This window comes from Arachis stenosperma, chromosome 3, assembly GCF_014773155.1.
Source record: "Arachis stenosperma cultivar V10309 chromosome 3, arast.V10309.gnm1.PFL2, whole genome shotgun sequence".
NCBI lineage: Eukaryota > Viridiplantae > Streptophyta > Magnoliopsida > Fabales > Fabaceae > Arachis > Arachis stenosperma.
The window spans coordinates 136,534,236-136,561,799 of NC_080379.1; the positions used below are offsets into that span (position 1 = coordinate 136,534,236).

The 27,564-nt window shown below is 33.7% G+C and overlaps 2 protein-coding genes and 1 pseudogene across 4 annotated transcripts; 2 read left to right on the forward strand and 1 right to left on the reverse strand.

The window, feature by feature from the left end:
* The first annotated feature begins 277 nt into the window (after positions 1 to 277).
* On the forward strand, positions 278 to 19,614 carry LOC130966737 (phytochrome E-like; annotated as a pseudogene).
* Positions 19,615 to 20,258: 644 nt separating this feature from the next.
* On the reverse strand, positions 20,259 to 22,559 carry LOC130968106 (uncharacterized). Of its 3 annotated transcripts, none has more exons than XM_057893191.1 (2): positions 21,618 to 21,825; positions 20,259 to 21,380 (listed from the first exon to the last, which is right to left on the reverse strand). In XM_057893191.1, the coding sequence occupies exon 2, from the start codon at positions 21,368 to 21,370 to the stop codon at positions 20,423 to 20,425; it is 948 nt and encodes a 315-aa protein (XP_057749174.1). In that variant the 5' UTR covers positions 21,371 to 21,380; positions 21,618 to 21,825; the 3' UTR covers positions 20,259 to 20,422. The 3 variants fall into 3 exon arrangements, with proteins under 3 accessions (XP_057749174.1, XP_057749173.1, XP_057749172.1); XM_057893190.1 differs by lacking the exon at positions 21,618 to 21,825 and adding an exon at positions 21,826 to 21,924 and having other exon boundaries at positions 20,261 to 21,380; XM_057893189.1 differs by lacking the exon at positions 21,618 to 21,825 and adding an exon at positions 22,180 to 22,559 and having other exon boundaries at positions 20,267 to 21,380.
* A 2,625-nt stretch (positions 22,560 to 25,184) lies between these two features.
* Positions 25,185 to 27,219, forward strand: LOC130966738 (LIM domain-containing protein WLIM2a-like). The gene is made up of 5 exons (XM_057891563.1): positions 25,185 to 25,319; positions 25,401 to 25,473; positions 25,570 to 25,619; positions 26,725 to 26,817; positions 26,911 to 27,219. Exons 1-5 carry the CDS (start codon positions 25,185 to 25,187, stop codon positions 27,217 to 27,219), a joined length of 660 nt encoding a protein of 219 aa, XP_057747546.1.
* Positions 27,220 to 27,564: the final 345 nt, after the last annotated feature.

The following is a 27,564-nucleotide window of genomic DNA, read 5'->3' on the forward strand; positions in this document are numbered from 1 at the left end:
CAACAGCGGCAGCCACAACCACAGCTCCAGACCATTTCTGCGGCAACAACAGCAACTTCAAACACGACATGCAAGAGCCACAACTCAAACTTATCGCAAAAATGCCGCATATTCCTCAGCAACATAACGGAACAACGATTAAAAGAGTTTTTGGAGCAAAATAATTCATTGTACAAAGAAAGGAACCAAGAAAAAAGAGCAGTTTCGACAGTAATTCCAGCGACACTCGCGCCATATCCCGTGATCAGAACGATGGCAAAGTAGATCCAACAGCCGCATGCAGCTTGGTGGCAACCTCCAATCCACAACAACGGAAACCACACTGACAACAGCCCCTCTCCACCATCACCTTCTCTCTTCTGGGCGTCCAGTTTCCAGTTGCAAACTCACACATCGGAGGCGAGGCAGAATGGAGGCAATCCTCTCGCGCGTGCTTCGTTCGCGATTCTACGACGGCGACATAGACGAGTTTGGCACCGGAGGTTTGACGAAGTTGGCAGAGACGAGCTCCCTCTCATGCATTGTCTCTCTTCTCGGCGATAGAACGGCTGATGTTAGAATTTTTGCTAGTAAAGAATTTTATAAAAATAGTCGCGTTGTAGATATAGATTCTAAACGAACAGAAATCCCTTCGTGCAAACGTTTTGGTTGTCACAAGTAACAAACCCCTAAATAAATTGATAACCGAAGTATTTAAACCTCGGGTCATCTTCTCAAGAAATTGCAGGGAGGTATGTTCTTATTATTGGTTATGAGTTTTGTAAATCGGAGGTTTTGAGAATGAGGAGCAGATATGATAAATGACAAGTAAACTAAATAAATGACTGTAAAATAAACTCTTAGCAAGGTATGAGAGCTGGAAGTCATATCCTAGTTATCCTTATCAATTGTGATGAGAATTGGATTTTTCTCCCACTTTGTTAACCTCTAACTATGAAGGTAAGTCAAGTGAATGAATTAATTCGAATCCTCAAGTCCCAGTCTTTCCTTGGGAAAAGTTAGAGTTATTGGATCTCGAATTAATTCTTGAAGAATTCCAATTTTTGGTCAACAATGAGTTTGAAAACTCAAGAGTCACCAATTAATCAACCAGAGCCAAAAGGTGGAAAAATCTAAATTATTTATATCATAAATAAGAGAAACAAATCATAGATTTGAAAATACCTCAAATAATATTTATTAAGAAAATCATAACATGAATGTCATTAAGCCAAATTGGCAACATATATAATTAAAAATAAGAGAAGTCAAAATAAAGGAATATTAAACCTGGAGCTCAGAAGAATTATAAGTTGAAATAATAATAAATCCTAAATCCTAAGAGAGAGGAGAGAACCTCTCTCTCTAAAAAAACTACATCTAATCCTAAAATTATGAATTATGAGAGCATGTTGAGTCTCTGCAAGTTTCCTGACTTTAATCTGTGTTTCTGGGCCGAAAACTGGGTTGAAATGCGGTCCAGAATCTCTACCAGCGACTTTTGTAATTTTGCAGATCGCGCACGTCACGCGTCTGCGTCGTCCACGCATTCGCGTCGTTTGTGCAGCTTCCAATCCGTGCGGTCGCGTCAGGCACGCGATCGCGTCACTCTGATTTCTTCCATTTCACGCGGTCGCGTGAGCCATGCGACCGCGTGACTTCTCGCTGGTCATCTCCTCAATTCCTTGTGTTCCTTCCATTTTTGCACGCTTCCTCTTTATTCTCTAAGCCATTCCTGCCCTATGATGCCTGAGACACTTAACACACAGATCAAGGCATCGAATGGTAATAGGAGAGGATTAAGATTAGCTAAATTAAGACCAAAGAAGCATGTTTTTAATCATAGAACTAAACTAGGAAGGAATTGTAAAATCATGCAAATCATATGAATAAGTGGGTGAAAAGCTTGATAAAACTACTCAATTAAATACAATATAAACCATAAAATAGTGGTTTATCAACCGCTCCTCGCACTTGCTTTCTCTCCCTCCTCAACGGCGGTTTCTGGACAGATCGGTGGTGAACTGGACGCGACGAGACTGTGATGCGATGGGACACGAATGACGAGCTCCAGGCCGGCGGTAGCATCCCCTCCCCTCGGCTCACCCTTCTTCCTCGTCTCCCTCTCCGCTTCTCTTTCTCTCTTTTTAGTATATGCTACTACTATGTATAGTGTTTTGTGTGCTACTTTAGGAAGAAAGGGAAAGGGGGGTGGCGGCTAGGTTTAGGGTTATAGAGTGTGGGTGTGTGTGTTAAACTAAAATTAGGATTAGAGTTTTAATTTGGAGATTTTTTGGTGGTTTGGTAATTTTAATAAAAATTAGGAATAATATAATAATTGAAAACCAATTTTAATCCAATAAAATTATATTTAAAAGAAAGCAAAATTTATTCATAAACTTACAAATTATTTTTAAATAATTACTCTAATTCAAGAATTAGAGATAATAAAATCAATTTCCTTTAAAATCATAAAATAAAGTTTAAAATCTTATTATTTAAATTAAAGCATATAAAATACTTATTATTATTCAATTACTAAACCTTTAAATCATAAGTAAAAAATTGCCTAATTTATATATATAAATATCTTAAATTATAATCTTAAATAAATATAATAAATGATAAATAATTTATTATTTAATTTTCAAAAAATTCGCGGTCTTACAGATATATTGTTTAAACCTGCCTTCGACAAGCTCGAGTTAGATGAAAAGGAGCTGAGGGCTTATCCATCCGATTAGGAGATATGCTCTTCCAAACTCTTAGTTTCATCTCATTACATACTACTTTTGGTAAGGGTAAGAAATCAAGAACCTTAAACGTTAACTACATTGTGATCAATGTGACATCACCCTACAATGACTTAATAGGTCGGACAACTTTAAATCAGCTAGCTGCAGTTGTTTCTACGCCTTACCTATGCATGAAATTTTTTACCTCAGAGGAAATTGCCACTGTTAAAGAAGATCAGAAGTTAGTAAGAAAGTGTTATAATAAAAGCCTAAACCTAAGAGGCAGTATAAAGGTAAGCAAGTCAACACTATTGAACTCGGCAGTGTTCGAGCACGAAAAGAGCTACAACCACAACCCGACGGAAAAATAGAAGAGGTTCAAATCGGAGATCAGGCAGAGAAGACAACAAACATCGGGGCTAACCTTGATGAAGGATTAAAGGCAAAACTTGTTGAATTCTTACAATAAAACACTGACCTCTTTGCTTAGAAAGCCTTCAATATGGTACTTGCAAAAAAACAAAACTGGAAGTGACGGATGTGCGTAGATTATAGCTATGTCAATAAAGCTTGTCCTAATATCAAGGATCTCAATAAACTTTGCTGTGTGACATGCTCCTTCGTGACACACCATTTGGGATTGTTACTTAGTCTCATAATATCAAGGATCTCGTCAAGTGTGATGGGGCTGCCCTGTATTAAGATGGGAACTATTGGTTGTTAGGTACAACGCTGTCCGAATAGCAGGTAAAAGACATTGTTGAATGGTTGCTTAGTACTCATGGCAACTCGACTGGTTTGAGTACAGACAGTTTGGCTGATGTTGGTTATCCTGGTGTTGCTTTACTTGGGGATGCATGTGTGGCATGGCGATAGCGCGAATCAGTTCGAGGCATTTCTTGTTCTGGTTTCGGTCTCACACTGCTAAGGAAGTTAAGTGGGGAGGGGCCAAACACCATCTTGAGGATAAGGATGATGGAGGGAAAATGAATCCAAGATCATTATTCAAAGCATTTCTTGAAGTTGTTAAGAGCAAAAGTTCACCTTGGGAGGCTTCTGAAATCAATTATATTCACTCATTGCAACTTATAATTAGAGAATCATTTCACAATTCAGAGAATAGTGGTATTAAGGCTATGAACTACATATATAGAGAAGTGATGCTGGGATTGATGAGCTAAGTTCAGTAGCATTTGAAATGGTGAGGTTAATTGAGACAACAACTGTGCCGATTTTCGGGGTTGACACAGGTGGCCTAATTAATGGTTGGAATGTGAAAATTGCAGAATTAATAGTTTTGCTGGCAAATGAAGCTATTGGAAAATCACTAGTGAGTGGAGTAGCGCATGTAGACTCGCGCAACAAACTTAAAAATATTCAAAGCAAAGCCTTGTAAGGTAACTAATTTCTTGTGGGAAAGTTCAATTGCTATTGTATTTTTAGGTATTGCTAACTTAATCAAATGTCAGATATGATTCAGCTTGAATAAATTTTTCTCAACTATCTTGGTAGCGAATTATTTGAGCAATCTTTTAGAATTTGATTCAATTTTTATCATCTGAAATTTTCAAAATCTTTGTTATTGATTCTGATCTACACATATTTTAGTCCTTGTTAGACTTTAGTTTTTAAATATTCTAAGTTTGTAAACAACACAAGATTTTGTGGTGTAAACTTTGCATTGCTATGTGTGAACGAATGTATCTGGTTTTCCTCGGTTGTAACTGTTGAATTTCATAAGCTTTAATCCAAAATCAAAATACCAGCATTATGTATAATTCAATATGCTTTTGAAATGATGTGAAAATTGGAGTTTATTTGCAAATGAATTTTATTTCTTCTCTTTCTAAATTCTCTTGTTTTCATAGTTTCTTTCATTCAAGATCATTCCATATGCAGAATATCTTAAAGGAACCAAGTTAAATTATTGAAATAAAATTATGCTAAGATCTATAGCAAAGCATATCATATTATTAATAATCATATTTCTATATGAATTAACTGGTGATGTGTTCTTCATGTTTGGAAGACAAGAAATTTGAGTTGAAATTAAAACACTTTAGAAACAACAAAATGGAGTTGTATATCTCATAGTGAATGCTTGCACAAGGAGAGATTACACAAATGCTATTGTTGGGGTATGTTTTGTAAGCCAAGATATCACTTGTGAGAAAGTTGTTCTAGACAAATGAAGGTTGTGGAAGGTTTAGAGAAGGGGGTTGAATCTATGGCCTTCTTTTTCTTTAATGAATCAAGCCTTTAATATATACGTTACGGTTAAAAACTGTTTGAACTGTGCAGCAAAATTTTTATGAGACAATTTGATTTTGCTTATAAATATCAAAAAATAGAAGTTAGAGAAAGAGAAGAAAGATGACACAAGCATGTATCCTGGTTCAGTTGCCTTATGCAATGTAACCTACATCCAGTTTCCACCACAATAGTGGTAGAATTTTCACTATAATTAAAGTATTACATACACCAATTTCTTAGTATTTACTCAAATTCTTTCTCTCTCAAGTTCTTACCTAACTTGACTTGGTTATACTAATACCTAACTCTGCACTCTAAGTGCTAACCCAACTTAGAAAGGGGCACCTCTTAGGTACAAGATACAATAGATTTGAAACAACCTAAAAAAATCTGAAATAACTCTAGGCTTTTCTCTCAAGTGTTTCACTCAGCCTTTTGTCACTCATTGGCTCTTTCTTGAATTCTCTCTTTCAGCTTTTTGCCTCTCAAAAAATTACAGAAAGATATATATTGAAAATGAAATACAAACTATAAAACATGAAGGAGATTAATGCATTAACAGCCTCTGTTGCTATAAGTTGAACCGGATTCAGCTGACTCTAATTAAGTTCTTCATTTTGATGGAATGCTTCTTTAATTTAGAAAACACTATCCAAAATTGATGAAATCTTCACAGAGAATCTCTTCAAGGCAAACTCAATATCTAGTTCTCTCTCCTTGTCTTCAGAAAGATGAAGATTTTTCCTTTTGTACCTCTTTGCAAGTTGCTTTATTGATCTCTTCTGAGTCAACTCTTCGAGTTGTGTGCTTCCCAGGCTTGTCATTTCACTTTCTTCAATTAACTTCCAAATTAGGGATTTTAAAGCTGGTCTTTTTGCTTAACCGGAGACCTTAGATCAGCAAAGAGAAATGTTTCAATGGCAAACCCAAATCTGAACCATTGAGCAAGTGCTTTGTCCCCAAGAAATAATTTTAGCCTTTGACTCACAACAGTGATTATCAGAGAACACTTTTTCCATTTATCCTAAATTGAAGTTGCAGAAATTTGGAGAAGGAGTAAAGAAAGTAAATTGCATGCAAATGGAAATAAATTACCTTTATCCTCTGACTTAGCTTAGCATGCTTTGATTTGGGTGATTAGACACTTCCTTTTGAGTTTTACCTTTCTTTTTCTTTCTTCTCTGGTGAAACGAACAATAAAAATGAAGCTCTCTCTCTCTTTTTCTCTGAGTCTGACCGAAGCAAGTAAGGTGAACGATTGCTTCAACTTGCATGGGGAACGTGGGCTTGGACTGGTTTCTTTCTATTCAGCCCAAATGACTTTTTTGTCACAATTTATTTTTGGGCTTCGCTTGTAACTTCTGCACACTATAGCAGCTTCTGTTTCTTTGTTCCATTTGTTTGGGCTGCTGCTATTTTATTTCTTTGGCCTGCAATACTAATCAAACACAATCAACATTAATTGGGTGTCTAACCCAATAAAATCATGTTTGTTATCATCAATTTAAAATTAGTTATACACTTAACTTAATAATCTCTCCCTTGATGACAAACATAATTGTGACATTAATCAAAGGGATTGAATTTTTAATTAAGGTTGAGGTACTTCCCTTTAGGTGATGTTACTTGCATTTGAATTTCTCCCCTTTTCCTTTCCAAGAGTTGCTTGGTGCGCAAAATTAAACTCCACACAACTGAACCAAAAAGTGCACCGGGTCGTCCAAATAATACCTCAGATGAGTGAGGCGATTAGAAAAGATGGTTGTTTATTAAGAAGCATAAGCGAAAAGTAAAGAACGAAATACCAGATTATTGTAAAAGCAGTGATAGATATTAGTTAAGGTTTCGGAGATGCGTATTCTTTCCGGATTAACTTTTCTTACTGTCTACTTCAACAATGAATGACTCATTCAATGGCAGCGTAATTGACTAACTCATGTATCATCCTCATCAAGTTAGTCTCTTCTAAACCATAGCAGTCCACTATATCTGAGCAACTCATGTAGCATCGTCATCAAGTTAACTCATGGCTTCCTACTATAGTCCAAGGTGAAGACTTACGCAATTCACTCCCCTTTGCGAACCTACTCAAAACACCACAAACAAGGTTAGATCTTTTGGATCAGGGAACATTACTTCTCATACTCTAGCCTTGATGCCACAGAAACCTCAGTAACCCATGGTCAACGGGATTATATGTCACATATTCAAAGTCGCCCAAGCACCTCTTGGAATCCGTAGTGCATTATCTAGCTGTGGTTCAATGCTATCCGGGTCAGGAGTCGCATGGAACCCATGTAGAACAAGGACGATTTTCATGGGTCATCCTCAATTCATGAGATGAAGAACGGAAATGCACAAGAGAATGGAATCAAACGTGTATTGAAATAGAATAGTAATATTATTAATCCATGAGAATCAGCAGAGCTCCTAACCCTAACTTAGGAAGTTTAGTTTCTCATGCTTACAGTAGTGTAAATGTGAAAAGGTAAAGATGAGGCAGAAGATCCTAAACATGGGTGATATTCTCCTTTAAATACTAATCTAATAACTAAGAAGTACAAAAAGTATGACAGACTACATTAGAGGTGCGAAAATCCATCCTTGGGCCCACTTTGGTTGAGTACTTGGGCTGAGTTTGGCGTCTAACTTGAAGAATGGGTGTTGAACGCCCCAAAGGGGGTGGTTTTAGGTGTTCAACACTGGCTTGTCTCCTTGGGACGTTGAATGCCAACCAGGGGGTAGCTCCTTGGCGTTCAACGCCCAGTATGGGCAGGCTCCTTCAAATAAAAGTATAAACCATTATATATTACTGAAAATCTCTGGAAGTTAGCTTTTTAACGCCATTGAGAACGCATCATTTAGACTTTTGTAGCTTTAGAAATACTCGTTCGAATGCACGAAGGTCAGATTCTGACAGCATCTGCTACGCTTTCCTTGCCTCTGAATTAGACTTTGCCAAAGCTCTTCAATTTCAGCCAGAAATTACCTGAAATCACCATAAAACACAACAACTCAAAGTAGAATCCAAAAATGTGAATTTTTCACTAAAACAATATGAAAATGATGCCAAAAAGTGTATAAAATATCCACTCATCATTGCTCCTCCTGAATTTGTGCTCTTCTCATCTTTCTTGTTTACATATTCACATAGGGAATACAACAATATACTATATAGAATTTGTTGTCCATGGATGAAGCATTCAGTAAGATTTTCAAACAATTTCAACAACTCATGAAACATAGCCAATCAATGTACCAAAAATAGCAAGACCAGTAAGCCCAAATAATGCAAGAGCAACAAAAGATGAGCAAAGAAACAAATGTGATGCCAACTAACTTTAATACTACTCCCCCTTTTGTGATCAAGGGAGAAAATACAACCAACTTTCAGACCTACAGCAAATAGTTAAGACATATTCCAGATAAGTAGAAAAATAAAAGCAAAATTAATAGTTGTTAATCGGATTACAATCATTCGAGACAAATAAGAAGTCAAAACACAAAATATAAGAGTTCTATGAGACAATTATCATAATAAAACAACATAGAAAATAGCAATAGAGAAGGCATCCTTAGGCATCCAAACCATTCTCTTCATCAGAATCAGCATGATCTTCAGGATCAGTGGCCATTGTTTCATCCTCTTGGAGATTGTCAATGAACTTCATGAAAATTGCCACTCTATCTCTGGACTTTCTGAGGAAGTTTTCATGCTTGGCAGCAAGTTTCCTCTTCTTTGCTCATTGCAATTAGATGGTTGGATTGAAAGACAAATTCCTGGACTACACTTTTCACCACTCCATATAAAAGTGATTTGTGTCCATTAGAAGCTAAAGTCCTAGAGGCAGATAGAGGAGAGGATTCTTCCGTTCATAATCATCATCATCATCATCATCATCATCATCAATAACCACCCTTTCAGTTCGAGTTGGTCCCTTTTTTTGCTGTTTCACTGAACCACCTCTTTTTATATATGAGTGTCTATTTTCTTATGTCTCATTTGACAAGTCAACACCAAAATATTCAAAAATACAGGTTAAGAACATGCCATAAGGAAGAGCTTTATCTTTCTCACTTCTAACACAATCAAACATATCTCTTACTATTAGGTATGTAAAAGAAATTTCAGTTTTTTATGAGAATAGCATACAAAACCAAAGTGTCATAGAAAGACACCCTTTGATATGAGCCAATTTGAGGAAGGATGGTATGGTTCACTATGCGATGTAACTAAGCACGAGTGTAACCAAGAGTTTTGTGAGTTGGAGCAATGCCATTAATCAAAGATATGCGTTCACATACATAGGCCAGAGCATCATTGTAAGAAAGACCCACTCCTTTATCCCACTTATCCGAGGTGTATGCACAAGCACCAACATCAGTGTATTTCAAAGAATCACTGATGGTTTCATTGTTTAGAATAATATCTCGGCCTTTGACATAGGAGTGAATGCTGCCCTCATGATAGGTCATGTTTGCATAAAACTCTTTGACTAAAACTGGATAAATTGGTTTTTTTATTTTAGAAATATGGTTCCAGCCCAGAAATTCAAAATTTTTAGCATAAACAAAACCTTTCTTTTTTAGATTTGGTAAATCAACCAAAAAGATGGGACATATGGTATGATGAGCAATAACACCATCATAGAAATCATTGTTCATGGCAGATCAAAATCGGAGAGGATTGTAATTTGAGTGGGAGGTCATAAAGTGTGATTTGTGTACAAAAGGATCAATAGAGAGCTCTCTAACTAATTTGAGAGGAATGCGAGGATTACCTCTTTGAGGACAAAAAGGAGCAGACCTAGGTTTAGGTCTTGTAGGTTCAGGCGCAGGTTCCTCTGCAGCAGGGTGCTTCCCTTTCGAAGTACTTGGCTTGGAAGGAGCGTTGGGAAGTGCCGTTGGCTTGGAGGAAGAAGGAAACCTTGAAGGGTTTTTCGTTCGTGCCATGGGGTCTGTACGAGGAAGAGAGGTAGGAGGAGATATAGAGGGTGTGAATGTCCGATCTTAGGAGCGATTAGAGGATCTAGGATTCTCTGGGAGTTTGAAGATTTTAGTCCTTAGACTCTTTTGAATCACAGTTTTTCTTCCTCATTGGAGTGAACTCAGGTTTTGAATGAAACAAAGCACTAAAGGTAGTGGGGAAGAACCGAGGAGACATTGGAAGGAGTTATGAAGAGACAAATTTGGTAACTGCACCAAGAAAGAAGGTTTCTTGAAACATGCAACTGCATCACCTATGACTATACCTTAAGAAGACTTGACATCATAGAAAAGGTGATTTGATTTTATTAACAAATAAAACAAAACAATTTTAAAAGAAACTTTTTCACTAAAAGACAAAACACAAAAGATCACATGGATAATGTAACACTCATTGGGCCCATACATGGTGGTGTTTAAGAAAACATATTGGACCAACATAGCTCTAAACTGAAGGGTTGGCCCAGAAAATTCAGATCGTGCAAATGAGCCCCGAAAGTGATATTCAGAGAGATGGTTCTTCACTTGCCCAAAATTGTCTCATCCACACCTGAGAGACAAAAACTTCAACAAAAATATCAGCAATGCACAAATAATGAATCATGACTTAAAATTCCTAGATTAGTCCTAAGCTTGCAAAATCTGTCTTCAGCTAGAGGTTTGGTGAAAATATCTGCTAATTGATCTTCCGATTTTACAAATTGAATGCTAATATTTCCTTTTTGAACATGTTTTCTTATTGAGTAAAATCTCACCTCAATATGTTTAGTTCTAGAGTGCAAAATTGAATTTTTCAAAATATTTATGGCACTCATATTGTCACATAACAAGGAAATATTTTCAGCATTTAATTTATAATTAGCAAGTTAGGTTTTCAACCAAATAAGCTGAGAGCAACATGAAAAAGTAGCTATATACTCATCCTCTGCAGTGGATAATGCCACTGTTGACTGCTTCTTACTTGACCAGACGTTTAGAGACTTCCCAAGAAAACAGCATATGCCTGATGTACTCCTTCTATCCACTCTATCTCCAGCAAAGTCTGCATCACAATAAATAACTATAGAAAAATCATCAATCTTAGAATATCACAAACCAAAATTGAATGTGCCATGAACATATCTAATAATTCTCTTAACTGCTAAAAGATGTGACTCTTTTAGTTGTGATTGGAATCTTGAATACATTCCAACACTTTGCACAAAGTCAGGTCTAGAGGAAGTTAGGTACATAAAAGATCCAATCATTCTTCTATACCTAGTCTCGTCAACAACTTTCTCAGTTTCACCCTTTTCTAACTTTGAGTTAGGGTGCGTGGGAGTTCCCACGGGTTTGGTATTTTTCATACCAAATTTCTTAACTAGTTTCTTGGCATACTTCTCTTGATGAATAAAAATTCCATTTTCAGTTTTCTTAATTTGAAGCCCAAGGAAAAAATTAGGTTCACCCATCATACTCATGTCAAATTCACCTGTTATAAGTTTTCCAAATTCAGTACAAAAGATCTCATTTGCTGATTCAAAAATAATATCACCAATATAAATTTGGATTAAAATGAAAGAATCATTAGAATTTTTAATAAATAGAGTAGTGTCAGTGGTGCCTCTTTGAAATCCATTTTTTGAAAAAAAAAAAGAGCTAAGTCTTTCATACCAAGCCCTAGGAGCTTGTCTTAACCCATAAAGGGCTTTTGAGAGTTTGAAAATATAATTAAAAATTTCTTATTTTCAAAATCAGGTGGTTGTGCCATATACACTTTTCTATCTGTTACACCATTTAGAAATGCACATTTCACATCCATTTGATACAATTTGAAACCACAATGAGCAGCATAGGCGAGAAGAAGTCTTATGACTTCCATTCGGGCAACAGGTGCAAAGGATTCATCAAAGTCTATCACTTCCTCTTGATCATATCCTTGTGCCACTAGTCTTACTTTGTTTCTAGCAATGCTACCATCTTTTCCTAATTTGTTCTTAAATATCCACTTAGTGCCGGTCACCTTCTTTCCATTGGCTTTGGAATCAGTGTCCAAACTTGGTTCTTTTCAAATTCACCAAGCTCTTCTTCCATAGCCTTTACCCATGAAGGGTCATTGAGAGCTTCATGTATGTTTTGAGGCTCAATTTGAGAGAGAAAAGCCAAATTTGTTTCTTCATTTGCTTTTCTTGTGGAGGAACGTGTCTTGACACCTTGAGAAATATCTCTAATGACAAATTCCTGTAGATAATTCTTTAAGAATCTTCACTCATGGGGTCTTGTAGACTTAGGAGCAGTTTCGGTCACTGTAGGATCCAAAGAAATTGTATTGTCAGAAATTTCGCCAGATTCATGAGACAAAACAGAATTGTCTCCTGTAAAATCTCCTGCAGCAGCTTTATCAGATTCAGATGGCCCAGAAATTTCTTTCTCTTGATTTTTGGATTCTCCTTCTTTGCCCTGAACTTGATTTCCTACATCACAATCTTCCAAGATACTTTGAACCAAGTTAGTGTCACATAAGGTAACATGTATGGACTCCTCTATAATTCTTGCATCTTGATGATAAACTCTATAGGCTTTGCTAGTTGTGGAATATCTTATAAATAAACATTCATATGCTTTTGGATCAAATTTTTCTAGATTTTCTTTGTTATTTAAGACAAAACATTTGCATCCAAAGATATGTAAGTAATTCAAGTTTGGTGAGTGACCTTTCCAAAGTTCATAAGGAGTTTTCTTCAAGAATTTTCTTATGATTGTTTTATTCAAAATGTGGCATGCCGTGTTAACAGCTTCAGTCCAAAGAAATTTTGGAATATTGATTTCACAAAATATAGCTTTTGTCATTTCTTGAATGCTTCTTTTTCTTCTTTCAACAACACCGTTTTGTTGCGGTGTTCTTGGACAAGAAAAATTGTGTGATATTCCAAATTTCTCATAAAAGGATTCAAATAAATTATTTTTAAATTCAGTTCCATGATCACTTTTTATTGAGGCAATTTTTAAATCCTTTTCATTTTGAATTTCCTTGCTAAAAATCTCAAAAGCCGAAAAGGCTTCATTTTTGTGTGCAAGAAATAAAACCCAACCAAACCTAGTGTGATCCACAATTACCAAACCATAATATTTACCACCTAAGTTTTTAGTTCTTGTTGGATCAAATAAATCAATATGTAGCAATTTAAGTAATTTTTTAGTAGAGATGTCTTCCTTTTATTTAAATGAACTCTTTGTTTTTCGATTTGACAAGCATCACAAGTGATGTCTTTGTCAAATTTTATCAAAAGAAGACCTCTTACTAATACTTTCTTGACAAACTTGTTAATTTAAAATATGCTAGCGTGGCCTAATCTTTTGTGCTATAGCCACTTTTCAGATTCTTTGGAATGAAAACAAGCTACATTTTGATCCTTTAGTTCATCAAGTGTAAGTCAATACACATTATCACAACGCTTAGCAATAAACAATACATCATTAGTCTTTTCACTCACAACACAGTATTTCAATCTTTTGAATATCACCAAATAACCAAATCACACAATTGACTTATGCTCAAAAGATTATGCCTCAAGCCATTTACTAAAAAGGCATCATCAATGAAAGTAGAATGATTGTTACCTACTTTTTCAATTGCAAATATTTTACCTTTTCCATCATCTCCAAAGGTCACAAAACCTCCATCATACTTGTTGAGTTTGATGAAGAAAGTTGACCTTCTAATCATGTGCCTAGAGTACCCACTATCTAAGTACCACATATCTCTCTTCTTCTTGGATGCTAGGCAAATCTGCATAAAATTTTAAGTAACCTTAGGTATCCAAATTAATTTGGATCCTTTGAAGTTAATCCACCTTGGTTGTCCAAGTGCATTAAAGTCACAAACAACATTGTAAGTTTGGTTTCTTACTTATCTTTTTTTAATGAAGCATTGCAAGTAAGAGTGACCAGTTTTCTTACAATTAAGGTAATGATTTTTTTATGCATGTTGCTGAAGTTGATTTAAATTTTGATGTTGGAAATGATTAAAAGGTTGAGGTTTTCTAATTTTTGAAGAATGATCATTTCTCTTAACAAATTTATTTTTGTTTCTTTTTTCAAGACCATTCAAATCAGAATTTTTTAAAGCATATAGGCTTCTTGAATAAGAGGTTCTTTTGCGAAATTGTGGAATTTTGAAAGCAATCTCATTATTTGAGATATAGCCCAGACTCGACTTGTTTGATATAGGTTTAGTTCTTGAAGATGATGCAATTTCATCAGGATAGGGTTTTTTAAATTCCTCTTCATAGGTGGAAACATGTCCGAAACCAGATTTATTGATGATAGGTTTTGTTTTTGAAGAAGAAGCAGTAAATTTTGTAGAAGAACTATAAAAAACTGCATTATCTTTTGTCACATATCCTAAACCAGATTTTTCAAACAATGGTCTTTGATTTACGAGTAATTATTCCAAGTTGCTAGAACTTTGAGCAAAATTTGCTAGATTGCTATTCAATCTTTTAATCATTTCATTTGGTCTTTCATTTTCAGGAATAAGCTCTGGAGAAGGATCCACAATGTGCTTTCCTTTTAGTTTCTCAAGTTCAGATTTCAGAAATCTATTTTCTTCAATAATATCTAAAGCACATTCAGTTTCCTTCACCTTTTCTTTCAAAAAATTATTTTCAGCTTTCAACATTTCTTTTTCAGATTTGCATTTATTGTATTTTTTCAGCATTTTTTTCAGAATTGAGGGTGAGATCATTTATGATAACATGTAAATCATCTATGGACAGGTCATAGTAATTTACCTCATCAAGTTGATCCTCACCAGTCATAAAGCAGATTTGAGCTTCGCATTCGAAGTCTTCTTCCTCATCTGAATCGTTCTCAAGATCTTCCCAAGATGCCATGAGTACTCTCTTCTTTTCTTTCTTTCCTTTGTCCTCCTTCTTGAGTTTCGGACAGCTGTACTTGAGATGTCCATCCTCCTTGCAATTGTGAAAAATCACTTTGCTCATGTCCTTTTTGTACTCTTTTGAACTCGAGCCTTTGTATTTGCCTTTGTTCCTCATTAGCCTTCTAAGTCTCCTAGCAAAAAATACAAGTTCATCATCTAAAAAGCTATCACTAGATTCACTCCCTTTTGGTTCAACTTTTGACTTAAGGGATATTCCCTTTTTCTTTTGAGTCTTAGCTTGTGTGTGCTTTTATAAGCAAGAAGTTTCCCTCTCAGCTTATCATAGGTTATGGGATTTAGGTTATTACTCTCGGCTAGGACATTAGTTTTTGTTTCTTATTCTTTTGTGAGGCTTCTAAGGACTTTTCTCATTAGTGTTTGATCTGTGTGTGTTAAACCCATAGCATCAAGGCTGTTTATTATGATTAAGAATCTCTCAAATATTTCATCAATACTTTTTTCATCCTTCATGTTGAACATCTCATACTCCTTTCGCAACATATCAATCCTTGTTTTTTTAACTTGTTTGGTGCCTTCATGTGTAACCTGGAGTTTCTCCCAGATTTCTTTGGCTGTCTTGCATCTTAACACCTTTCGATACTCCTCAAAGCTGATAGCACAGTGTAGAAGATTGATGGCTTTAGCATTCAGCTCCACTTTTTTTTCATCATCGTTCCATTCAGTTTCTTCTTTTGGAGTCACTACTCCATCAGCACTTGTCTTTGTTGAAATCTTGGAGCCGCTCACAACAATCTTCCATATGTTGTAGTCGATGGATTGGATGAAGATTCGCATCCTTTCTTTCCAGTAAGCATAGTTCTTCCCATTGAAGAAGAGAGGCCTATTGTTTGACCAACCTTCTATTAGAGTGTAGGCAATTGTGGTTGTGCCTAAGTTGTTCGCCATTGAACCTTTGCTCCAAACGGTGAAGCTTGATTCTTGAGACCTTGACTCTTGATACCAATTGAAGGTTGTGGAAGGATTAGAGAAGCGGGGTTGAATCTATGGCCTTCTTTTTCTTTAATGAATCAAGCCTTTAATATCTAAGTTACAGTTAAAAACTGTTTGAAATGTGCAGCAAAAATTTTACGAGACAATTTCATTTTATCTCATAAATATCAGAAAATAGAACTTAGAGAAATAGAAGAAAGATGATACATACATGTATCCTGGTTCAGTTGCCTTGTACAATGCAACCTACATCCAGTCTCTTCCACAACAGTGGTGGAATTTCCACTATAGTTAAAGTATTACACACACCAATTTCTTAGAATTTACTCAATCCTTTCTCTCTCAAGTTCTTACCTAACTTGACTTGGTTATACTAATACCTAATTCTTCACTCTAAGTGCTAACCCAACTTAGAAAGGGGCACTTCACAGGTACAAGATACAAGACATATGAAACAACCTAAAGAAATATGAAATAACTCTAGGCTTTTCTCTCAAGTGTTTCACTCAGCCTTTTGTCACTCATTGGCTTTTTCTTGAATTCTCTCTTTCAGCCTTTTGCCTCTCAAAAAATTACAGAAAGATATACATTGAAAATGAAATACAAAATGTAAAACATGAAGGAGATTAATGCATCAACAGTCTCTGTTGCTATAAGTTGAACCGGATTCAGCTGACTCTGATTAAGTTCTTCATTTTAGCGGAATGCTTCTTTAACTTAGAAAACACAGTCCAAAATTGATGAACTCTTAACAGATAAGCTCTTTAAGGCAAACTCAATATCTGGTTCTCTCTCCTTTTCTTCAGAAAGATGAAGATTTTTTTTGTACCTCTTTGCAAGTTGCTATTTTGATCTCTTCTGAGTCAACTCTTCGAGTTGTGTGTTTCCCAAGCTTGTCATTTCACTTTCTTCAATTAATTCCCAAATTAGGAATTTTAAAGCTGGTCTTTTTACTTGAACGAAGACCTCAGATCAGTAAAGAGAAATGTTTCAATGGTAAACCCAAATCTAAACCCTTGAGCAAGTGCTTTGTCCCCAAGAAACAATTTTTGTCTTTGATTCATAGCAGTGATTATCAGAGAACACTTTCTCCATTTATCCCAAATTGGAGTTGCAGAAATTTAAAAAAGGAGTAAAGAAAGTAAATTGCATGCAAAATAGAAATAAATTACCTTTATCCTCTGACTTAGGTTAGCTTGCTTTGATTTAGGTTATTAGACACTACTTTTTGAGTTTTACCTTTCTCTTTCTTTCTTCTTTGGTGAAATGAACAAGAAGAATGAAGCTCTCTCTCTCCCTTTTTCTCTTAGTCTGACCGAAGCAAGTAAGGTGAACGATTGCTTCAACTTGAATGAGGAACATGGGCTTGGATTGATTTCTTTCTATTCACCCCAAATGATTTTCTTGTCACAATTTATTTTTGGGCTTCGCTTATAACTTCTGCACACTGAGCTGTTTCTTTGTTCCATTTGTTTGGGCTGCTACTATTTTATTTCTTTGACCTGAAACACTAATCAAACACAATCAAAACTAATTGGCTGTTTAACCCAATAAAATAATGTTTGTCATCATCAATTTAAAATTAGTTATACACTTAACTCAACAACAAATTTGTCAAGTTGGAAGGTGATTACAAAGCTATCATACAGAGTCTCAATCCGAATGGAATGCAGGCATGGAAAGGATAACTAAGTGGCTGGAAGAGAGATGAAGTCATAGGAAAACTTCTTCCCGGGGAAATCTTTGGAAGCTTTGTTAGACTGAAAGGTCAAGATACACTGACTAACTTCATGATCTTGCTTTACCGGGTAATTAGCGGACATGAATTCGAGAAGTTTCCCTTGGGATTTTTTGATAGAGGCTTACATCACCGCTAACAAGAGGATCGATACGAGTGGGAACATGATTGGCTGTTTCTGCTTCTTGCAGATTGTATCTCGCGATCCGAATGGACAAAATCTTCCTGAGAGGAGGAAGAGAATATCTGAGTCTAAGGAGTATGCTTATATATTACAAGAGATGATGAATCCTTTAAACGCATAAGCTTCTGGAGAAAACAGCTGTCTCAGAAAGCCAGAAACAGTTTCTTGACACTAGTGCTGCTTGTGAAAGACAGATATAGGAAGTATCAATGAAGGGTAAGTGATCGTGATCCATTTTCATAGGCACGTTGAATTCCGATCCTTAATTTCCTTTCTTGACTTATATGTTATATCTCAAATTTTAAAAGATTTACGTTTCAAAGTATCTGTCAGACACCCTTAATTTAATTGTGATGATTAAATAACTATTTGTTATAGAAATTTATTAGTTACAAACTAAATTTATCACCTATCTTAACATTTCATGTATGTGTTATTTGTTATTTTACAGTTATTCAGAAATATATGAAACAATATAATGATTTTATGCATAACTAATTTCTCCAGCTAAACAAAAAAGACAGACTTTTCTTAAATTTAACGCTAATAATATTAATAGCAGCAGTGTACAGCTAAACATGGAGGAATTTCTTCTTGGGAGTATTCTAGATGCCATTGTGAGTCAAGTGATGCTGTTGGTGAGAGGAAAAAGCTTGCAGCTGTTTCATGAAATTCCTGATGAAATGAAAACACTTGCTCTGTATGGTGACCAAATAAAGCTTCAAGTGGTCTTATCTGACATTCTGTTTAATGTAGTCAACCATACACCATTTCCAAAGATTTCACCTGGTTTGAAGATAATTCAGGACGGCCATGAGTTTATCCATTTCAAGTTCAGAACTTATTTTTATCTCTTTATCATGCCTCTTTTATCTAAAATCAAGATGTTTCCGGCTAAATTAAAACTGGAGTTAGTTATTTGGAAGTGAAGGGAGTAATCTGATTGCTAACATATCTTTCCCACAATGGATCGGTGTCTTAAACATCTAGCATTTGATTTTCTTAAGTTATGAAAGTTAATATTAGTTGATCATTCTCTTTTTTGGGGAAGTGAAACTTCTGCAAATATTAATGTAATATGTCTGATCCATGTGTGAATAAGTTATTTTGAAAATTGGACCTCTTTGACTAGGGAAGTCCAACTTTCTTTGACTTGGATATACCATGTGTTACACGTTTTCTAGTAATCAAATCATCCAGAAGTAGAACCATGTGAAATTTTCATTCTTCCAATCAGATATAGGATTATAACGTTACTCACTAACGTTAATGCCTCAGTTCTAAAACATCTCTAATGCAAAGCCCCATATGTAAATTAATGCCAAAAACAAGACGTTCCTAAATATCACATGCACTTAAAAGTTCCTCTAAATGACATTGCACTTTAGAACTGGTCATAATTCATTAAAGCAATTTTTCTTTACTAGTCATAACCAAGTGTGCTTTTGAGTCATATGCAAATAATTTTCCTTGTATTTGAGTCTTTAATTTATGAAAGTATTAAATCCAATCAGTGTAACAATTCTCCACTCTTTATGAAATGTCGAGACATGAATCAATTATCTAAAAAAAAAAAAGTAGTCTTATGCAAACTAGCCTGTTATTTAACCACACTTTTTACAGAATGAGCCATTCCAGTCAAGGTCTTCCTTCTAACACACTTCAGGATATGTTTGAAGAAGGGAATCAATGGACTACACAAGAAGGTTTAGGGCTATATATGTCAAGAAAAATGCTTAGTAGGATGAATGGTCATGTTCACTATGCGAGAGAACAAAATAAGTGCTACTTCCTCTTTGATCTTGAACTTAGAACAAGAAAAGAAAGGCAAAGGAATTTGCAAGCTGAGACAAGCATGTTGAGTTAACTTTTCTTTTTTCATAAACTAGATTTGATGGTTGATTGAAATTGTTTAGTTAGAGGATATATATTTATGGCAAAATTATGGCCAACAAAAATTATGCCTGTTTTCTATGGCTGGCTTTTTTTTTTTTTTTTTTTTGATCAATATGGCTGGCTTTAAAAATGTTAGAAACAAGAGACTAAACTGGAGAAAGAATTTGTATATTATTGAGTGTATTCAAGTTATTTTAATGATACAATATAAAAGAGTATTCATAGGTGTTAAGAGAATCATAATAATAAAAACAAAAACGTAATATCCTATAATAAATATTCAGATATGCTAAATAATGGTAATTGATCCTAATTGATCATAATTATATTCTAACAAAAAATAATACAGTTACATAAATTAGATTTGATGCTTGATTGAAATTTAGTTAGAGGATAATTGAAATTGTTTAGTTAGAGTATATATATATGTTGGCAAAATTATTGGCTAACAAAAATTATAACTGTTTTCTATAGCTGGCTTTAAAAATTTGTAATGCTTCCCTAATAAATTGATATGTGTGCCAATATATTTATTTTTCTATATTCATTAAATTACTAAGACTCAAAGTGACAATAATTCTAAATTAGATCAATTGAATTCTAATTGTTCTTATTTAATAACAAAGAAAATAAGACACTTTTTTTTAATTGTAAAATTCGCAAAAGTGACCTAACTTTGAAATTAAAATCAATAAGTAAGAAAGCCAAAAAACCCCACCATACTAGCCAGTAGCCAAATTAACATCATCAAAATAGACAACGTCAACATACAAATTCAGTCAGGTTTGCCAATCCGAATGCTCACTTTGTTGATTCATCCAATTCTCAAACTCACCAAAGTCACTAGCCCATGCCTCAGCCTCAGCAAATTGACTTTCCCAATCCAAAGCCTCACTAACTTGATTTGTGGAATTTACTTTATCAATTGTCTTCTCAGTACAAACCAAACGGACTTCTTCATCTTTCTTGATAGTAGTAGTGTCCTCCATCACATTTGTGTCATAATGAACCATAGGCTCTGGCTCCTTCACTTTTGTTGAGTTTACTAAAGCACCGTTTTGTATAATACTATACACAGAATCTTCAAACTGATTAGCACAATTCACCAGTCCATAATTACTTCCCATCAATTCCATAGGATTTGGACTAAGGAGACCCATTTGGGAACTAGAACCCATATCATAACTAAGTGGCATCATAGATTGAATCTGACAGTTGTACCGATCAACATTGTGTCCAAAATTGAAGTTACTTTCAACTTTTTGACTATTTTTAAGCATGTTAACCCTTTCAGCACACGCACCAATCTTGTTATCCAATATACCAATGAACATCCTCAGTTGTTCCAGATCTAAGCTCTGAATATTCAAGTCAGAAGTGGGATACTTGACGCTGTAGATGCATTTTCGCACTTTCGAAGTTTCGGCTTCAACCGAGGTCTTCTTGTGCTCAAAGAAGTCTTGGAGATCAAAGATCTTAGGAGGCCTCACATTCTTTTGAGCTTCATACTTTTTAATTAAGGACCTGACTTTGTTAGAATCTTTTGGCCAAATCATTGGTGCAGCGTTGCTACCTTCTTCATAAACTATCAAGCATGCTTCGGATCCTTTGCATTTGTCAGAAAATTTCTTCATTTTGCTCTCTAGTCCCTTGATTCTTGTCTTGAATCTGCCTTTCCGATCTTTCTCAGTTGAGAGGCACTTCAATTCTGTTTTTGCACGGCCCATGTAACTAAATCTGCATCATGATTTTTTTTCACAAAAAAAAAGAAGGCTAAGAATTGGATGGAAAATAAGAAACTAAATTGAAATTGTTGTAGAGCAAATAATACATAAAAACAAAATCTTGTGTCCCAAAATTGTGGTATAGTGTTCAATTCCAATCTTGTGTCTAGTTAAATTAAAACGAGGAATTCTTAAGAAATTGAGTGAAAATAAGCAATCTTTATAAGAAACAACATTGTCATTAACATACCCGTCAAAAATGGCATCTACAAAATTTTATCCTCAAAAAAAAAAAAAATATAGAAAACAAAAGAAAAACTCAGGAAGAAGGAACAATATCAAAGTAGAGGAGACTGTTTGAATCCTATTTTTTCCGATACATATTCTAACAACAACATAAACATAAAGAATTTGAAGAACCAAAGGATTTGAAGGGTTTTATGCAAGTGAGTTTTCACCACTTCTTAATCACGTCAAGAACCAAAGGATCTTAAAGAATTAAGCTCTATGAATGTTCTTCAATTTCTTTAATGCGTGTCCCTAAATTCTTAAAACAAGAGTGATGGTTCCATGTATATATAAGTTTGGACATCTCTAAAGTAATAAATATCTAACGGTTATTTTTGTTATGCTGTTTTACATTAATATTTGAGAAATAATAAAAATCAATTGTCCAAAATTATTTTATTTAATATTTATTAATTATTATTAGAATAATTATATAATTTTAAATTTTAAAAATTAATATTTACTTATTGAATTAAAATTAAGATATAAAAATGAATAAAATGTAGTTGAAGCTCCGAACAGACCTGGGCGAACTTGTGGAAATTGAAACTCCCCCCAAAATTGGCATCTTCCTATGGCGAGCCTTGCATGAGCGCCTTCTGGTGATGGAGCTTCTTCACCCGCGTCTGCCAGGAAAATCAGAGACTTGGCCAAGGTGTAGCGCTGCCGCGGAATCTCTTGTGTTCATGCAAAGCAAGTATGGCTGAGAAGTCCGTAATGAAACCATTTTTGAACAAAGAATCAGCCCCCTCAGGTGAAGTTGATGAAGCTGCGACAAGACTCTTGCGGTCCACGTTCCCAATTCTTGATTTAGGGATTTCTTTCTCACTTACAACATATTACGTTTTCTTGCTCACTGTTTTGAGCCTTGGAATTTCTCTTTCATTATGGTCTCATTTGGACATTTTTTTTTCAAATTTAGAAAAAAAAATGTACTTGATATCAAAAACATATATATAAATAATATATGAAATGGATTATAAATTTTTTTTTGTAGGATTCGATTGTTAGTTATAGTTAGTTTTTTATTTAATTTATCCCTTTTAAGGGAATTAATAATTTATATTGTAACAAAATTACAATAACAAATATAATATATAATAATTATAATTACAAATTTTAACAGAATTAAATAAATAATAAAAAAATTTGTACACAACAAAAATAAAGACAACAAAAAATAGAAGATAACAATTCATATAAGAAAAAAACAAAGAAAAATTTATAAAAAAAAATTATATACACAAAAAATGTGAGTACTAAAGATATTATAAAGAAGAAAATAAAGATTAGAGTTAATAAGAATAAAATAAAATCAATCAACTAATTTTCTGAACACAAAAAGAAAAGTGATAGCTTCACATAAACATAAATTTAGGATGTAAAATTACATTTTGTGTTGAGAGGAAAAGAAGGAACCAAATACAAAAAGAAAGCATTCAAAAAGTTTAAGCACATTTTAATTAAATATTCTCTTCATCTTATTGTATGCCTGATGAGGATCTCTTTTAAATTGAATTAAGACAGTCATCGCTAGATTGAAAGTGAATTATTCCTCATGACACTTATAGTGTGGCACTATCTGAATAAAGGATGTTAATTTTGACCGATGAAGACCTCTCTTCATACTAATCTCGTGTAGAGAATTTTTACGGAATTGAATTAAGAAAAATATTGTACAATAAAGAGTGAATTATTGTTGATAACATGTATGATAGCCGACATGAACATTACATAAACGATATACGTGCATACGCAAAATCTACGTTAGATAGTTTGATAATCTGATAAGCAATGATGTGGTACAAACCCTGTAAATTTAATTTCTATTAATGTGCTCCTTTACATTACCTTATATTTCTCGTTTGCTTCGTTAAAATGCTTAGTAGTGTACCATCTAAATTCTTTGACCCTGCATCTGTGTAGCAAATTGCGTTGAGCCCAACTTTTTACTACAAGTCAACTCTAGACTACATTGAGGCTATGTTCATGCCAAAGGTGGGCATAATCCTCTCTTATGCTTTCTATGGCATCAGTTGTGTTGTGATAAAAAGTTTAACTCACTGCGGGTTCTATTTATGTATAAATATTTATGTTCCCCTCCACATTAGACGTCATTGGTATTTGCTGATTATGGACATGTGAGAATGGAAATTGGTTTACCTGGATTCATTAAAGTGCACAGTGATTGAAAGGCCAGAGTAGACCAAATACTCGAAGTTGTAAGTGTGTACCAATTTCTTACTCATCCTAAATCCGTATTATTTAGTAATATGTTTCTAACGATTACATTGTATGGGATGGTTCGGATCCATTTCATTGAATACCTCTTGAGTCGAGTGACATGGACTTCTATGCATATAAGACTTGCGTTCTGAAGAGGGTCTCAAAATTTAGACTCCATGAACCTCCCATTCTAATACGTTATTAGAATTTAACGAGTTTTTGTATTTCTCGCTTCTTGTACTCTAGTCATAATCTCTCGTTTATCTTTGCAGTTTGGACTGTGGTGTTTAGGTAGCACAGTGGATGATCTAATACGATCTTTGGACATCCTAGGACCTGGAGGTAAGAAACTAAAATCCTTTTTGTTTAAATTGTATAGTTTAAGAAACTGATTTATTGGAACTTGGGCATTATTTCTTGCCACAAGAGATCAAGGACGCAACTAGGATATAACAGCTGTTGTTCTTGTTATGAGTGAGCATAATCCAATTTTAGAAGAGGTTCAAGAAAGAGTCGTCAGATATTGGGACAAGAACAGATAAATCCATATGAATGAGGACTTATATATCCAATTTTCAAAGAGATTAAAACTTAAAAAGTATTTTTAAATCGTTAAAAATAAAAATATTTACAAAATAAAAAATCAAACATCTATTTATTTTTTTTATATATATTTTTTTTAGTTTTAGTTCAGTAATTTTTTTTATGCGACACATTCTACTACATCAATATTTTATATAATACATTATTAGTATTTTGTTATGTATGTTAGTATTTAACCTGTGATATAAATATTTAAAGGAGACTAAAATTAACATTAAAATCAACAAACTAACAATAGACTAAAATAGAGATTTATAAAATTTTACTAAATCAAATTTTATTTTTTTACAAAAGACCAAAACCAAAAGAATTGATATTTCTTTGAAACCAAAATTTAATTAGGTGTAATAGAAGTAGGATAAGACTTGGTCAAAGATTATCGTCCTCTCATGCCGTTTTAGATTGAAGGCTATATAATATTAGTCAAATGATATATCTGTGTGCACATTTGCAATATTACTTGTCCAAATGTTAAAAACAGAATTCACCATCTCCATCCATTCAATCCTTTTCAAGAAATAGAATATCCATCTATCTTTTCTGATCGTTAAGTGCTTTAATTAATTTGATATAAATAAATCACAACACCACTTGCATTCTTCCTAGCTTTGCAACATCTCAAGCTAGCACTTACAAATTATATTTAATTTGTTCTTCCATTTCTTGGCTAGCACCAGCACCATATATAAAAGAAAAAGAAATGGCATTCAGCGGGACACAACAGAAATGTAAGGCTTGTGACAAAGTTGTTCATTTCGTTGAATCCCAATCTGCAGATGGCGCTATTTATCACAAGAACTGCTTCAGATGCAGCCACTGCAATGGCCGTCTCGCGGTACGTGTCCCCTCGTCATCACCTTATTATATATTTTCCATGCGTGAAAATGTTATATGTATATATATGTCATTATTGTAGATAAGCAACTACTCATCGATTGAGGGAGTTTTATATTGCAAGCCTCACTTTGAGCAACTTTTTAAGGAAAATGGTGCTACCTTGATGAGGAGATCGCTGTCATGTAAGATAGATCCCTGTCCTAATAATCAATACGAGATTTCACAATTTTACATAATGCTAACCAAAGTTTGTGTTTCATTTTCATATAAAGCTGGAAAGCAACAACAGCCTGATGTGGTACGTATACTACTAAATATAAATTAAAAATAAATTAAATATCACACAAATTTATGATCGCTGATTTTAATATAGACATAATTATAGAGAAAATTTCACTTTTTTCTCCTTATCAATACTAAAATGACAAAGTCTTTCCTTATATTTGTAAAACATACACTCCCTTCTTTTATAACTTTAAAAAAAATTTCTCTTTAATTTATTTTAAATTTTTTGTATTAACTAATACTAACTTTACCCATCTTTCAATAAAAAATAAATATTTTTTATAAAATACTCTTTAATAAAAATTTTATTTTTTTGTGATTAAATTTTATTTACCAAAATACTCTTTAATAAATTATTTTTTACTGATTAAATTATATTTTTACCAAAATATTTTTTTTAAATTTTTTAATGATTAAATTATTTTTTTAAGATACCTTTCAATAATTTATTAATTATTAAATTATAATTTTGCCAAAATTTTTGTTAACAATTATTTTTTTACTTTACAATTAATATATATTATTTTAACGTTAAATTAAAAAAATCTTAGCATTGTTATATATAACAATAAATATTAATAAATAATTTATTTCATAGAATTATTGAAAATTATCAACAATTTTATCAAAACTTAAAAATAAGTTGAGATGGATAAATTCAAAATTTAAAAAATTAACATCTCATTCCTTAATATTTTTACAAAGCAAGTTCTTTAATAATTAAAAATTTATTGAAGAATATCTTAAAAAAATAATTTAATCACTAAATTTTTTTTAAATATTTTTAAAAAAATACAATTTAATCAATAAAAAGATAATTTGTTAAAGAATATTTTGATCAACAAAATTTTATTACAAAAATAAAATTTGTGCTAAAGGATATTTTTGTAAAAAAATTATTTTTTTAAAAAATAGATACAATTAATAGTAGTTAACACAAAAAAAATTTAAATAAATTAAAGAAAAAAAATTTTAAAAATTAGAAAAAAGTGTATATTTTGCAAATAGAAGAAAAAAATGTCATTTTAATATCTCTTATAGCAAAGAATTAAAATTTTCTCAATTTTTTAATAAATATAAATATTTATAGTTACCTTGTTTCCAATTGTTTTATATAGCCCAAGAAACAACCAAGCAGACTGGCCTCCTTCTTCTCTGGGACTCAGGATAAATGTTCAGTTTGTAAGAAAACTGTCTATCCATTGGAAAAGGTTTGTGTAATTAATTCACAAGTAAATCAACATATAATCGATATTGAATTTGACAGCTTAGTAATTAATATGTATATATGATTTGTTAATTAGTTGACTGTGGAAGGGGAGTTTTTCCACAAATCATGCTTTAAGTGCACACATGGAGGGTGTTCCCTGAACCCTTCATCGTATGCAGCATTGGATGGATTCCTTTATTGCAAGCCGCATTTCTCTCAGCTCTTCAAAGAGAAAGGTAGCTACACCCATCTCTCCAAGACAGCTTCCCTGAGGAAGCAGCAAGAAGAAGACAAGGCCGACAAAGCCGACACAACGGAAGACACAGACCCGGCCGCCGCACCCGCATCGGCAGAGGCAGCAGCTGAAGCTGAGGATGCTCCCGTCGCACCGCAAGATCAGTAACCATATTCATGCATCCATTGTATGCAACCACGCTTCATTGCCCGCCTTTAATGTTTCTTCATGCCTCTCTAATTTTGATTCTACTTAAATTCTTTGTTCTTTTATTTCTTTATTCAGTTTTGTGTTAACCACAGGCGCCTTAAACCCCAAAATTAATGAAATTATCAAAGGATTATTTTGAAAATGCTATTTATTTTGTCTAGATATATAAGCTTAGAATTTAAATACTATTAAAAAATTAATATAAGACAATTAAAAACAAAAATATTATGCTAACAGTTTCGCCAGATAAATAACAGATATAATGTCTTAAGATAATTCTAAACATGCATGAAATAAATCGAT

Bases quoted from the DNA above. Each gene is read 5' to 3' on its own strand.
- LOC130968106 (XM_057893189.1), bottom strand. From the start codon at position 22,223: ATGCCAATTTTGGGGGGAGTTTCAATTTCCACAAGTTCGCCCAG. The intron at 21,381-22,179 runs GTCTGTTCGGAG...ATCATGATGCAG, and splicing joins ATTTCCACAAGTTCGCCCAG to ATTTAGTTACATGGGCCGTG.
- LOC130966738 (XM_057891563.1), top strand. From the start codon at position 25,185: ATGGCATTCAGCGGGACACAACAGAAATGTAAGGCTTGTGACAAAGTT. The intron at 25,320-25,400 runs GTACGTGTCCCC...TCATTATTGTAG, and splicing joins ACTGCAATGGCCGTCTCGCG to ATAAGCAACTACTCATCGAT. The intron at 26,818-26,910 runs GTTTGTGTAATT...TTTGTTAATTAG, and splicing joins CTGTCTATCCATTGGAAAAG to TTGACTGTGGAAGGGGAGTT.